We start from the raw sequence: 12,950 nt of genomic DNA, 5'->3' as shown, positions 1-12,950 counted from the left end.
CATACCGTATATAGGGTCCAGGTTAATCCTACTAAAAGTCTACCACGAAAAGTGCAGTTAACTGTGCAGGAGGCCGCGAGGAGCAGGAAAAGCGTTGTGGATGCTCTTCGTTGTAGCACGAAGATCCACTTGATGTAGCTGTAGCTTCATGTAGGCCTTCTTCGTGGCTGTCGTTATTGTAGCATTATGTGCAAATCTTATGTTTCTGGTCGTTGTTGGCAGTCGCTGTAGTGCGAAAAGTCCAGGATTCCGGAGCCTTGCATTGGTGGTCACAGCGAGCTACACAGTCTCGGCGCAAACTGGCCTGTTCGCAAACAGACCAAAACTTTACAATTTCAAACTTCTTTACAGAGTAGTACTCTGATGCCAGCCAAGGGTCCATGGCCTGGGAGGGCAACTCTTGGGGATCAGGGACTCACTTTCGCAGAAGCCAGAAGGGCTCAGGCAAGTCCAGTTGCAGGTCTAGTCAGCAGGGCAGGTGCACAAAAAGGTCTCTGGAGTTTCCTATGTTACTGCAGCTCACAGAGGAAGCTGGCAAGCTAGCAGTTGGAGTCACTATGCTGGTCTTAGGATCAAGGGGCTTCCTTCCTCAGGCAGCATGCAGCATTGCAGCAGGACAGTCCTTCCAGCAGCAAGGCAGTCCTTCTTCTGAGTCTTGGACAGGTCCAGAAGTAATCTGATGAGCAGTTCTGGGGGTAAATATTTACACCCGGTGCCAGATGTTGAAGAGTATGCTACCCCCACATCTAGTTCTAAGAAGTTCTTCCCTTCTCCTGCCAAGGCTCCAAGTAGTCTGTGGTGACAAAAGACTCATGTGAGGTCCCCTTGTGTATGTGCTGGAGGCAGCCTTCGAAATGTAAGTGGGTCAGGGAACAGCTCCACTCCAGCCATCCTGGCAAGTCGGCTCATCCTACCAACACCTAGTCCCCATTTTTCACAGTGTCTGGGAGGAATATGCAGTGGCCAACAATCAAACTATTTACAGTCTTGTGCTACAGGACACAAGCAGCAGGCACCAAATCTTTAGGACAAGAAAATGCCACCTTTATAAAGGTGCCATTTTCTTAATTTTGACATAAAATCCTACTTTACCATTAACGAGGATTTTAAACTACACTTAATTTGAGTGTAAACATAATTTTCTTTTTGCTCCCAAACTTAAATCAACACTTATTAAGTGTAATAAGGTAACCAAGAGGTATGCTATGGAAAGATAGGCCTTGCATCAGGGATAAATGACTTTAGGAGTTTTTCACTATCAGGACAAGTAAAACTCAAACCCACAAGTCATACTTGTTCAATATAATGCAACCTGCCCTCTAAGACTTTAGGGCCTATCTGATATGTATTTGAAAAGGAAGGTTTAGGCCTGGCAAAAGCTTTATTTTGCCAGGTCGAAATGGCAGTTTAAAACAGCACTAAAGGCTGCAATGCCAGGCCTGAGACATGTTGTAAAGGCTACTTTAGGGAGTGGCACAATGAGTGCTACAAGCTCACTAGTAGCATTTAATTTACAGGCCCTGGGTACGTGCAGTTCAATTTACTAGGGACTTACAAGTAAATAAAGTGTGCCAATTCGGTGTAGGCCAATTTTACCATGTTTGAGGGAGCAAGTACATTTTCAGCAGTGGTTAACATTGGTAAAGTGCACAAAGTACTAAAGCCAACAAAAATGAATTCAGCAAAAACACGAGGGGTGAAGGGAAAAGGTTTGGGTTACTACCACGAAAGTGTGCCAGGTCCAACATATCCAACTTGACAGGGTCGTCCTATGCACAGCCCCTCCTTTCTTTACTCTGCAGAACCACCCAAAAAATTGATCGTCCACTCAACGGCCTTGGTACCATCTATGTCAAAGCTTAAATCCCTATTGGGGTCTGACAAAAAGAGCCACTGCGCCTCTTTTGAGAGATAGCACAAAATGCTGGTACAGTGATCAACTGGGCGAATGAGGAAAGGGGACCTGATTTTTGTCCATCTCAGTTCTCAGCACCAATTTGTTTGAGAAAAAAGTGGTGTAGGGCACTGAAATGGCCTGAGGTTCACATTTGTAACAAGCTCATGTAATCACAATGAGGAAGCCAGTCTTCAAGGACAGGAGGCATAAGGAGCAGCTACTTAGAACTCTAAAGGCGGGCATGTAAGAAATGTCAAGAATAAGTGTAGAACTCACAGTCGCAACATAAACAGTTAGGGAAGGACAACCCTTTAATAAAACTCAACACAACAGGTGATGTAAAGAAGGATGGTTAGTCTTGCAAACTTAGAAAGGCAGAATAGGCTGGCAAATAGCCTTTTACATTGCAAACTACACAGCCTTGCTGGGTTAAAGACAAAACAAACAAAAGTACATTTGACAGCTTCACGATTAAGTGGTCAGTGTCCTGGTTAGCTCAGCTCGTCATGGCCCGTGGAACGCTCAGGTGCGGGGAGAATTCCCCTGCTGTGCTGAGCGTTCCACGGGAGTCAATACACCTGTGACGAGCTCAGCTCGTCATGAGCACCGGAGCGCCGTAGCTCATGATGAGCTGAGCTTGTCATGAGCATGCAGGCGCTGTGCGCGCCCCCTTCCCCCCCAGCACAGCGGGGGAATAACCCCCGCAGCGAAGGGGTTAAAAAACAAAACAAAACAAAACAAAAACAAAGAATGCCCTCATGACGATGCCAGCAGGATGGACCACAGTCTTAAAACTTGACTTCCTAATATAGTTTTTACTCAGTACTCCAAATGAACGCTAGAGATCATTGTATAGTGACACCGACAGAGCATCTGAGAAAAAATATGTGCCATGCTGCTTACCGTCATGACGAATTTCTGGTCCACATATCTCTTTGCCACAGATGGCTGAAAGTCAGGGCTCTCCAGGAAGCGGAGAAAGAATTCATAAACCAGCTGTGGGCGGAAACAGAAAGAAACTTCAGAAATGAGCTAAGGGCTCTCTGTTACCTACAATAAGCAATTAAATTTCTTAAAGATAACAAGAATACTTGAATATGGCTCAGCACATTAGCCTGCAGTTTTGACAGGGTGAAACTGCTGATGCAGTCTCTTGAGTACTACAACGTTCAGCAGAGAATAATCTTTCCCCACAGTCATTTACAGTCCACCAAGAACCCATCATTTTGGATTGCTAGGTTTTAGTCTTTTTATTGAGATTCCCGCGGCATTATTTATTATGATATTGGCAGATTACAGTGTTATGATTGGTGGTACCACAACATAAGTTATAAAAGGAAAGGAAAATGCTGCTCACCAGTATGTATCTGTTCTTGGCATGTAGAGCTGCAGATTCACACACTATGCATAGATCGCCATCTGGTGTTGGGCCCAGATGTTTGCAGTTTGTTATTGTGTTGGAACAAGTCTTTGGAAGTCACAAGATAGGTGACTCCTCCTTTGGGCAATAGTGTGCATGGGCATCGACTCCATCTTCAGATTGTTTTTTCGCCAAGAAGGGAAATTATGGAGTTTTGTGAGAAACAGAAAGAGATGTCCATGAATGTTGTATCTAATTAAGATAATACTGGAACAGATAAAGGTAGCCAGGGAGGTGGGTGGATGTGTGTTAATCTGCAGCTCTACATGCCAAGAAAAGATGCATACTGGTAAGTGGCATTTTCTGTTCGAGGCATATGACCTGCAGATCACACACTATGTATAGATTGCATAGCAGTACTGTCCCTTTAGCGGTGACCACCAGTATCTGTTGCAGTAGTTTGAAATAGTGTTTTGAGTACAGCCTGACCCACACTACCTTGTTGTTTTGCTTGCACATCTACACAATATAGTTTTGTGAATGTGTGCGGTGTAGACCATGTAGCTGCTTTGCAGATATCATCTAATGGAATGTTTCCCAAAAATGCCATGGAAGCTCCTATTTTGAGTGTGGAATGGACTTTAGGGGGAATAGAAAGTGTATGTTTTGCTTTGTAATAGCAAATTTGTATACATTTGACAATCCACCTTGCAATTCCAGACTTTGATATGGGATTGCCTTTATGTGGCGGTGAAAAGGAAACAAAAAGCTGTTTTGTTTTGCGAAAAGGTTTTGTTCTGTCAATGTATTAAAGAAGTGCTCTTTTTACGACTAATGTATGAAGAGCTATATCTGCTACTGTTTGTGGTTGCGCGAAGAAGACTGGTAACTCTACAGATTGGTTGAGATGGAAGGGAGTAGTAACTTTTGGAAGGAATGTGGGATTTGTTCTGAGAACTACTTTGCTATGATGGAGTTGTAAAAATGGTTCTTGAATAGATAGTGCCTGTAGCTCACTGACACTTCTGAGAGATGTGATAGCCACAAGGAAAGCGACTTTCCATGTAAGAAATTGTAGCTCACATTTGTGCAGAGGTTCAAAGGGAGGACCCATTAACCTAGTGAGGACGATGTTTAGATTCCACGCTGGAGAGGGTGGTACCCTGGGAGGAATTATTCTTTTAAGGCCTTCCATAAATGCTTTAATGGCAGGTACCCTGAATATTGACAGATGTTGTGTATTTTGCAGGTAGGCTGCTATGGCAGCAAGATGTAATCTGATTGATGTGTATGCTAGATTACATCTTTGGAGATGCAGCAGGTAACATATGGTGTGTTGAATGGACGCATCTAGAGGATTGATTGGGTTATTGGTACAGTATATCACAAATCTTTTTCACTTGGCTGCATAGCAAGCTCTAGTTGTGGGACGCCTAGCTTCTTTGATGACATTCATACGATCAGGTGGGAGATTGAGGTAACCCAATTCTAGGACTTCAGGAGCCAGATCGCTAGGTTGAGCTGTGTTGGATCTGGGTGTCTGATCTCTCCATGGTTCTGTGTTAAGAGTTGTGGGGAGAGATGTCGTTTTTGGTGCAGGACTACTGATAGTTCGAGCAACGTTGTGTACCATGTTGGAGCAACTAGGATCAGTGTTAGTGATTGTTGTTGCAGCTTGTGTACCACTAATAGAATGAGTGGGAGAGGCGGAAAAGCGTAGGCAAATCTGCCTGACCAATCATCCATATCGCATTGCCTTTGGACAATGGGTGTGGATATCTGGCAGCGAAGCTTAGGCATTTTGTGATTGAATGTGTGGCGAAGCGATCTATCTCTGGATGCCCCCATATTTGGAAAAACGGTTGAAGGACTTGTGGATGAAGTTCCCACTTGTGAATCTGTTGTGTCTGACGACTTAACAGATCTGCCATCTGATTATGTATTCCTGGAAGATGTTGGGCTAAAGGGAATATGTTTTGAGGAATAGCCCATCTCCATATGCTCTGTGCTAGTTGAGAGAGCTGCAGAGAGCGTGTCCCCCTTGTTTTTGTAGATAATACATTGCTGTTATATTGTCCGTCTGGACTAAAACAGCTTTGCCTGATACGTGTTTCTGGAATTCTTTTAATGCCTGAAAGATTGGTAGTAGCTCCAAATGATTGATGTGGAGTAGCTTTTGCTGAGGTGTCCAATTGCGCTGTATGGTGTGATGTAGTAGATGAGCTCCCCAGTCAGTGAACGATGTGTCTGCTGTTAGAACGATTTGTGGAACCGGCTCTAGGAACGGCCGCCCTATGGAAAGGTTTTGGGTGTTCCACCACTGCAGAGTGATGTGAGCGGCCGTCCACCAACACCAGATCTGTTAGCTGACCTTGAGCTTGGTTTCACTGACGTGCCAAACATTCCTGTAAGGGGCGCATCTGGAGTCTTGCATGAGGTACTATGAATATGCAAGAGGCCATCATCCCTATTAGCTGCATAAACACTCGAGCTGGAAGTGAGTGCTGTGGTCGGAATTTTGTTATAAGGGCCTGCATACTTGTTATCCTGGCTGGATTGGGATATGCAAGCCCTTTTGAGGTGTCTATTGTGGCACCTAGATATTGTTGGATGCGGGACAGTTGGAGGTGAGTCTGGGGGAGGTTTATTGTGAACCCTAAGTTGTGAAGTAGTTGGATTGTGGTGTGTGTGTGATTTACACACTGGGTATGTGACTTGGCTTTTATGAGCCAGTCGTCCAAGTATGGAAAGACGTGAATTTGTTGGCATATAAGTGGGCTGCTACCACTGCTAGACATTTTGTGAATACTCTGGGTGCTGTGGTGACTCCGAATGGGAGAACCTTGAATTGGTAATGCTGACCGTCCACTACAAATCAAAGATATTTCGGATCTGAAGGTTGATTACTAGTGGTTTTTGGAACCGGTTGTTTCCTTGTTTCTGATTATTTTTTCGGAACTGAAGGTTTAGTGTCTGTAGATTTCGGTGCCGAATGCACCGACGTGGAACCAGGCTTCGGCGCGGATGAAGACAATGGCTTCTCTTTCGGTTTGTTTTTTGTTGTCGGTGCCAAGGATGGGGTTTTGGCACAGACGGGAGGCTGGTTCGATCCCGAGTGGCCTGAAGGCTTATATGTGGACTTCTTTGCTGGGACCGAAGGCAGGGCGTAGGACATTTTATCCCGGTGTGGACCTAGGCCTGAAGATGAAGTTGTTACGGAAACCTTTGAATGAATGGGTAGAGGGGAGGGGTCGACGTCAGTACTTACGACCCATCGACCCGGAGTGATGTCTTTGATGTCGGATTCTTCGGCTTCGGAGGTGCTAAACGCGCCTTCTTCCATTTGCTCCTGCTCCGGTACATTGATGGCTTCCTGGAAGATATCGTCCGGTATCGATGTTGAAGATCAAGCCATGCTTCTTCGAGCTCGACGATCTCTTATGGGTTTTTTGGAGCGGAAAGAGGCCCAAGCTGGACAGTCTTTGGCCTTGTGCTCAGGTGAAAGTCAGAGGTTACACACCTCATGAAGATCGGCGTCTGGAAACTTGGATCCACATTGAGGACACTTTTTAAAGAGAGTCCTTTCCATGAGCCAAAAGGCCTGTTGGCGCAGATAGGCCCGAAGACCTGCTTTGACGACTGGAACCGAAGAGTTGAAGTTTGTAGAGATGTGTGTCGAAAGGGAAATTCGATCGAAAACAATACCGAAGAGAGGGTAAGGATTGCCCGTCGAAAGTTAGATTGGTAACAACACCGAACTGGTACACGTCAAACACATCCGATCCCGATGGCAGAAAAAAAAATCTGAAGATGGAGTCGATGCCCATGCGCACTATTGTCCAAAGGAGGAGTCACCTATCTCGTGACTTCCAAAGACTTGTTCCAAGATAATAACAAACTGCAAACATCCGGGCCCAACACCAGATGGGGATCTATGCATAGTGTGTGATCTGCAGCTCATATGCCTAGTACACATTATATTGGCCCGACCCAGGCCCCAACATCACTCCCAAACCTCTACCTCCTAGGCCAATTCCAATAAACGACTCCCCATTTCCCTTCCTCTTCACCATTCTGCGGTTCATAAACCTCCCTGAGGTTGCCCTGAGATGATCCTGTGTATGGTGATATACCTCATGTTTGCTTATCTCTGGCACCCGCCGCCCGTCCCCAAAAGTACGTCTTTCTTGCCTTTACCACTCTTCATAAAGCAGATTTAGCGCCCTAGGAATAATTTTCAAAAGCCATTTGCAGCAGTGGCAGGCAGGTTCCCTGAATTCCTGAGCTAGGGATGTCAGGAGTCATTCCCACTCTACTCAAACACTTGGTCTCCCTTCTCAAACCCTGACTGCAGTTTCCCCATTCCTAGTACATTTAGGAGTTTTAACACAGACTCCAGGCACAAGCAGAAGATGCAGGCTTGCCTATGTTCGTTACAGAAGGCCTACTGGTGCAACATTTCACACCTGCACCTTCTGCCTTGGCCTTGATCAAACTGCATGGCACTCCATACATAAATCATAAAAGATTCCCTGGAGGTAATATGATATTTAACAAGATTTAGCCCCAACGCCCCATCTCATTTTTCGGGGATATCAATTTTGTATAATTTGAGCAGCCTTTTTGCTCCCTGTGAACAAATTATGCCCTTTCATCTCCTTGTGTTTTGATTACGGCCCAATGGACTTAAAAAACTAGTGTAAAGAGGCACGAAGAGCATGAGCAGATGAGAATGGACACAGAATCACGAAGTTGCTGTTGGGCAAATGCTGTTAGTAGGGTCTCTGATGCAGCTACTCTCTGGGTTTATCAGCAGTGCATAGCCCTGACAGTTCATCGTGGACCTCTCGGGGTAGACACTGCCACTGGATAAAAGTATTTCTGGTGGTGTGAGACCAGGACCTTGAGTTTGGGACCCGCGAAGGCCTGACCTTACCTGGTTTGGGGTGGGGGTCCCCCAACCCAAACAATTCACCAGGCCTTGGTATATGAGGTCCCCACGACCATTCTAAGGCTCGGGGGGAGGGCCTGCCCCTTCACAAAATAATGACTTCATACCCCCACCAAACCATACAAACACTTATACTGATACTAAGAAAAACATCTAATAACCCATATACCTACACATGTAGCTACTCACCAACCCATGCAGCCACTTATACACAAAGTGAAACATTAATACATAAATTTAAATATTTAAACATTACTCACTAATATTTATTTTTCAGAAAGACACACATTCACTGGATGGTGTCATCAGTGATGTCATGAGTGATGTCACTGACCATGTCATGAGTGATGTAATATGTGACGTCATCAGCAGTGCATTGCACGCGCAAGTTATAGTGAGTCCAACTAACTATAACGTGGGAATTTCAATGGTTTTATGCGAGTAAAACTTCCAGCTAACTATAACTGGTGTGAAACCTATGGTTTTTTCAGTGAATTTAATAGGTTTTTTAAATGCTAATTCCTAACTATAACTGGTGTGAAACCTATGGTTTTTTCAGTGAATTTCAATGGTTTTTTAATAGCAAATCTCTATAGGTATAAAAAGTAAAAAAATGTATAATGAATTTTATATTGTATAATTATGTAATATTTTTTTTTGCCATGGAGCGCTCCCGGGGCGCGTACCGGTGAACGCACGGGTAAGCGCAATGTTGCGGCGCGCCCCGGGGCGCGTACCGGTGAGCGTCCCGTTAGCGCTATTCTCGCGAACGAAAACAACATCGTGACGTTTCGTGTAAACGCGTGATGCGTCATATGACGCACTGCGTAAGCGCACCCGGAAGCACGCGAGCGCATAAGATCGTGCAACGTCCTGACGCACTTACGCTACGCGCCCCCGGGCGCGCCACGGGGCACGACTACGGGCGCGCCCCGGAGCGCGCCCGGGGCGCGTAGCGTAAGCGCGTCGGGTCATGTGACCTGAAAATAAAACTTTTTATTGGTTCATTTTACTTTCGGTTTCCTAATGATGTAAGGCCAGGTCATGTGACCTAAAAATAACACTTTTCATTGGTTCAGAACAGTTTTCTTTTCTAAATGATGAAAGACCCCACCTTTTTTCCTCATTCTACTTTTGTGCTTTGAGAGAGGTAGACCTGCAGTTATTTCAGTAGAAAATGGCTACATTAGCTGCAGCTGCTGGAGCTTCTGGACCACCACCACCACCACCACCACCACCACAAGGACCACCACAACTTCACAGTGGTGGAGATGAAGAAGAGGAGGAAGATGAGGAGGAGGAGGAGAGGAGATTCGTCCGAGAGGACAATATTACATACAAACCTAAAGAGCACATCATCTGGCAGTTTTTTTCAATCCCCAAGGACAAGAAAAAAGTAAATGCGCTTAAGGCAACCTGCTTAATATGTCATCAGGAGCTGTCAAGGGGGAATCCCAACAAAAAATACTCCTTTGACAACCACACGATGATCAGGCATATGCGACGCAGGCATCCAAATAACTATGCAAGGGCAGAGCTCAGGGAACTGGCCAGAAACCCTGTCCAATCTTCTGCCAGCACCTCCCAAACTAATGTTCCCACCCCATCGGGACCGGAAGTTAGGGAGATATGCTCCACCATACAACCAAAATTTTCCAATTTTAAAATGGTTTGTATTTTTTATGGACAAACGATATGCTATGGAGAGCAAAGCATCACACTTATTAACCGTGCTTGGGATAACCACAAGTGTCCAAGAAAACATAAATTTTTTCCGCCTTTTTTTTAGCTCATGTTGAGCCTTTTAGAATTCCCTGTTTTTTGTTTCTCCCCTTAAAAAATACAAAAAAAATATAAAACTGTTCAGAAAAGTAAAAAATGTTCAAAAAAACAATAAAAAATTATAAAACAACAAAAAGAATAAAAAAACAGTTCTTTTTAGAACTACCTTTAATTTATAAAAATAAATCTATATTTTTGAAGAATCTCTCTCAATCTTTTTTTTGAAGGGTACGCGTACCGGTACGTGCACCGGGGCACGCACCAGGAAGCGCTCCCAAAATTTTTTAAAAGTTAATTTACATAAAAACCACTGGAGACACTTTCACCAAATATAGAATAGGCCCTACTACATACCAATCCCTACCATTTTCCCAAATTTGGTGGAATTCCATTGAGCCATTTGAGCTGTAGCATTGTCTAAATATCCTGAGGTAAATTACATGACAAAAACACATCTGAAGTGTTAGAATTTACAACCAAGTAAAATGTTACTTTAATTTTCTACTTTTTTTTCCTGACATTTGATTGGTTATGTACATGAATATAAATGAAAAATGAGAGGGAAACACGGCCATTTTGACTACAACTACCTGAGGTACACCTTGAAAGGATTTTCGTATTTTTTCTTCTTCACCTCTCTGTAAAGTAAGTTGTTAATTTGTAAGGGGCACTTTAAGTTAATTTGTAAAAACGTTTTCTGATAGTTATTTACTGTCCCTCTGCTATAGTTATAGATAGAGATAGGCTCCTCTGTTATATTTATGGATTGACTTAGGCTTCTCTGCTATAATTATGAATTTACTTACGCTTCTTCACAGGCACTTTTTTATATTTCTACTTCCTGCCTGTTACCATACACTGCCCAAAGTTAACTTCACTGTTAAAAAATCAGAACTACCTGTCTGAACTTAAACCCAACAGTGCCCTAACTCTACTGATATAGTTATTTTTTATGCAATTTACAGCAAGAAAATGGAAGATACACCACAGACCAACAATATTTCTTTCGAAATAACTGATGAGCAGATTCATTTCGAAATAACTGATGAAGAAGATTTATTTGACTTCCTGGATGAGTCTCTTGACCAACAATTCATAGACTGTTTAGATAATATGGAATCATGCAGTACAAATTTGGAGGAGATTTCGGATAATGAAATGTTGCAAGTGTTATTAAATTATGAAAATTCAGAATAATAAATTAATATTTAATAATTAAAAATTGTTTGAGACATTATTCATTTTTATATCTAATTCATGAAGTACTACCAAAATGATTATGTTTATATTATAGTATAAAGTGAAACTTACAGTATACTGTGCAATTTTAAAACATCATAAGGGTGTGTGTGTGTGTGTGTTGGGGGGGTGAGGTGTGTGTGTGGGTGTGTGGGGTGTGTGGATGTGTAAGGTGTCGGTGTGGGGGTGTGGGGTGTTTGGGTGTGGGTGGAGGTGTGCGTGTGTAAGGTATGTGTGGGGAGTGTGTGGCTGTGGGGGTGTGGGGTTGTGTGCGTGTGGGTGTGTATGGGACGTACTTGTAGGTACCTAAAACAGCCACAGAACCCAAAAGCTCTTTTCAGAGCTACCCTACCTCTAATCACTCAAAATGATTTTTTACACTACTATTTTCACTATTTTTCACCAAAGTACGCTCCCCGGTACGCTCCCCGGTGTGCGTACCAGGCGCTCCCCCGCGAAAATCGAAAAAAAATTTAAAAAATGTTTCACCCGCGGGACCCTTTTATGGCCCCCACATCAAACCTAGGGGGTCAGGGAGGGTCTACCCTGCCCCCTTTTGGTTATTTCCCCCTTTGTTTTTGCCACCTCTTGTGTCTCGATCCTACCGAGACACAAGATGGCGGCCGCTCCGGACTGTTTGGAATGTTTACAGACACCCGAGAGCCAATCAGCTTTCCGTGCGCAAGTCGCGTGGCACGCCCGGAGCGCTCCCCGGTGCGCGTACCGGGGCGCGCTTATAGATATATATATTTTTTTTAACCTAAATTACTCAAAATCCTCTGGAGCACATATCTTGAGACATAGCAAAGGCACATCGGGCTACCAGTCCCTACAATTTTGCCTTTGGTGAAAATCCATTCAGCCGTTCGAGCTAAAAGTGAGTCCGACCGCCCTATGGAAATTAACATGGGGAAAACACGTTTTGGGACCCCCCTTTTATCTCGGCCCCCGCTTGACGGATCCCCCGAAACTTTAAGGGAAGGACCGGAGCGCCGCGAGGCAAAGTTGAGGAAAATTTCAGGCAGATTCCTCAACCGGCGCCAAAGTTATTCCCAATAGAATGTTGCGATTTCCCTATGGAAAACAATCCTAACTATAACTACCCACTGGCGACCGCCAGTAGGTAATATGTGTATATATATATATATATATATATATATGTATATATATATATATATATATATATATATATATAATAATCTTTTTTTTAATGAAAACCATACAAGTACATCACATAAATACAATCATCATAAAAATCTTAAAATTCATAAAATAGCTTAAAACATACATTTTTACTTCAGGTTACAATCTCACCCATCTCTTTGTGCCTAAAGTGCATATGTGCTAGCATTTCAACAGAAGTACAATTTATGGACAGCCCAGCAGGGACTGCCTATTTCCATTTGTCTCTAGTTAACCTCTAGGTATAACATAAAGAGCATACATCTTTTACATTTTGATCACATTTCCTGATGATGTAAGCTATTTCCAAATAATACATCTCCACAATATTGCAGTCAAGGCAATTATAGTTGACCCCTTAGTATTGTCCTGTGGGGACATGAAGTGCATGGTGCATTTAGTTTTAGCAGCAGTCAAAATGTAATTATAAGCCTTCAACATCTTACAGATTTCCTATAACTATAAATATTCCATTAAAAGGGACACAGGAGATACAGTTCACCAAAATAGGATAGTCAAATTCATGGTCTAGAAACTAG

General features: G+C 43.5%; 1 protein-coding gene across 1 annotated transcript in view; it reads right to left on the bottom strand.

Annotated features, from left to right (window-relative positions):
- PPP2R5B (protein phosphatase 2 regulatory subunit B'beta) overlaps positions 1-12,950 on the bottom strand; it is a 417,105-nt gene that overhangs the window by 73,452 nt on the left and 330,703 nt on the right. Inside the window, exon 4 of the mRNA XM_078660771.1 lies at positions 2,801-2,893. Coding sequence (XP_078516897.1) covers positions 2,801-2,893 — 93 coding nt within the window. The remainder of the gene's footprint in view (positions 1-2,800; positions 2,894-12,950) is intronic.

Source organism: Lissotriton helveticus, chromosome 9 (assembly GCF_964261635.1).
Source record: "Lissotriton helveticus chromosome 9, aLisHel1.1, whole genome shotgun sequence".
Taxonomy (NCBI): Eukaryota; Metazoa; Chordata; class Amphibia; order Caudata; family Salamandridae; genus Lissotriton; species Lissotriton helveticus.
Note: the sequence above shows the minus strand (reverse complement) of the source record. Positions and strands in the feature narration are given on the sequence as shown.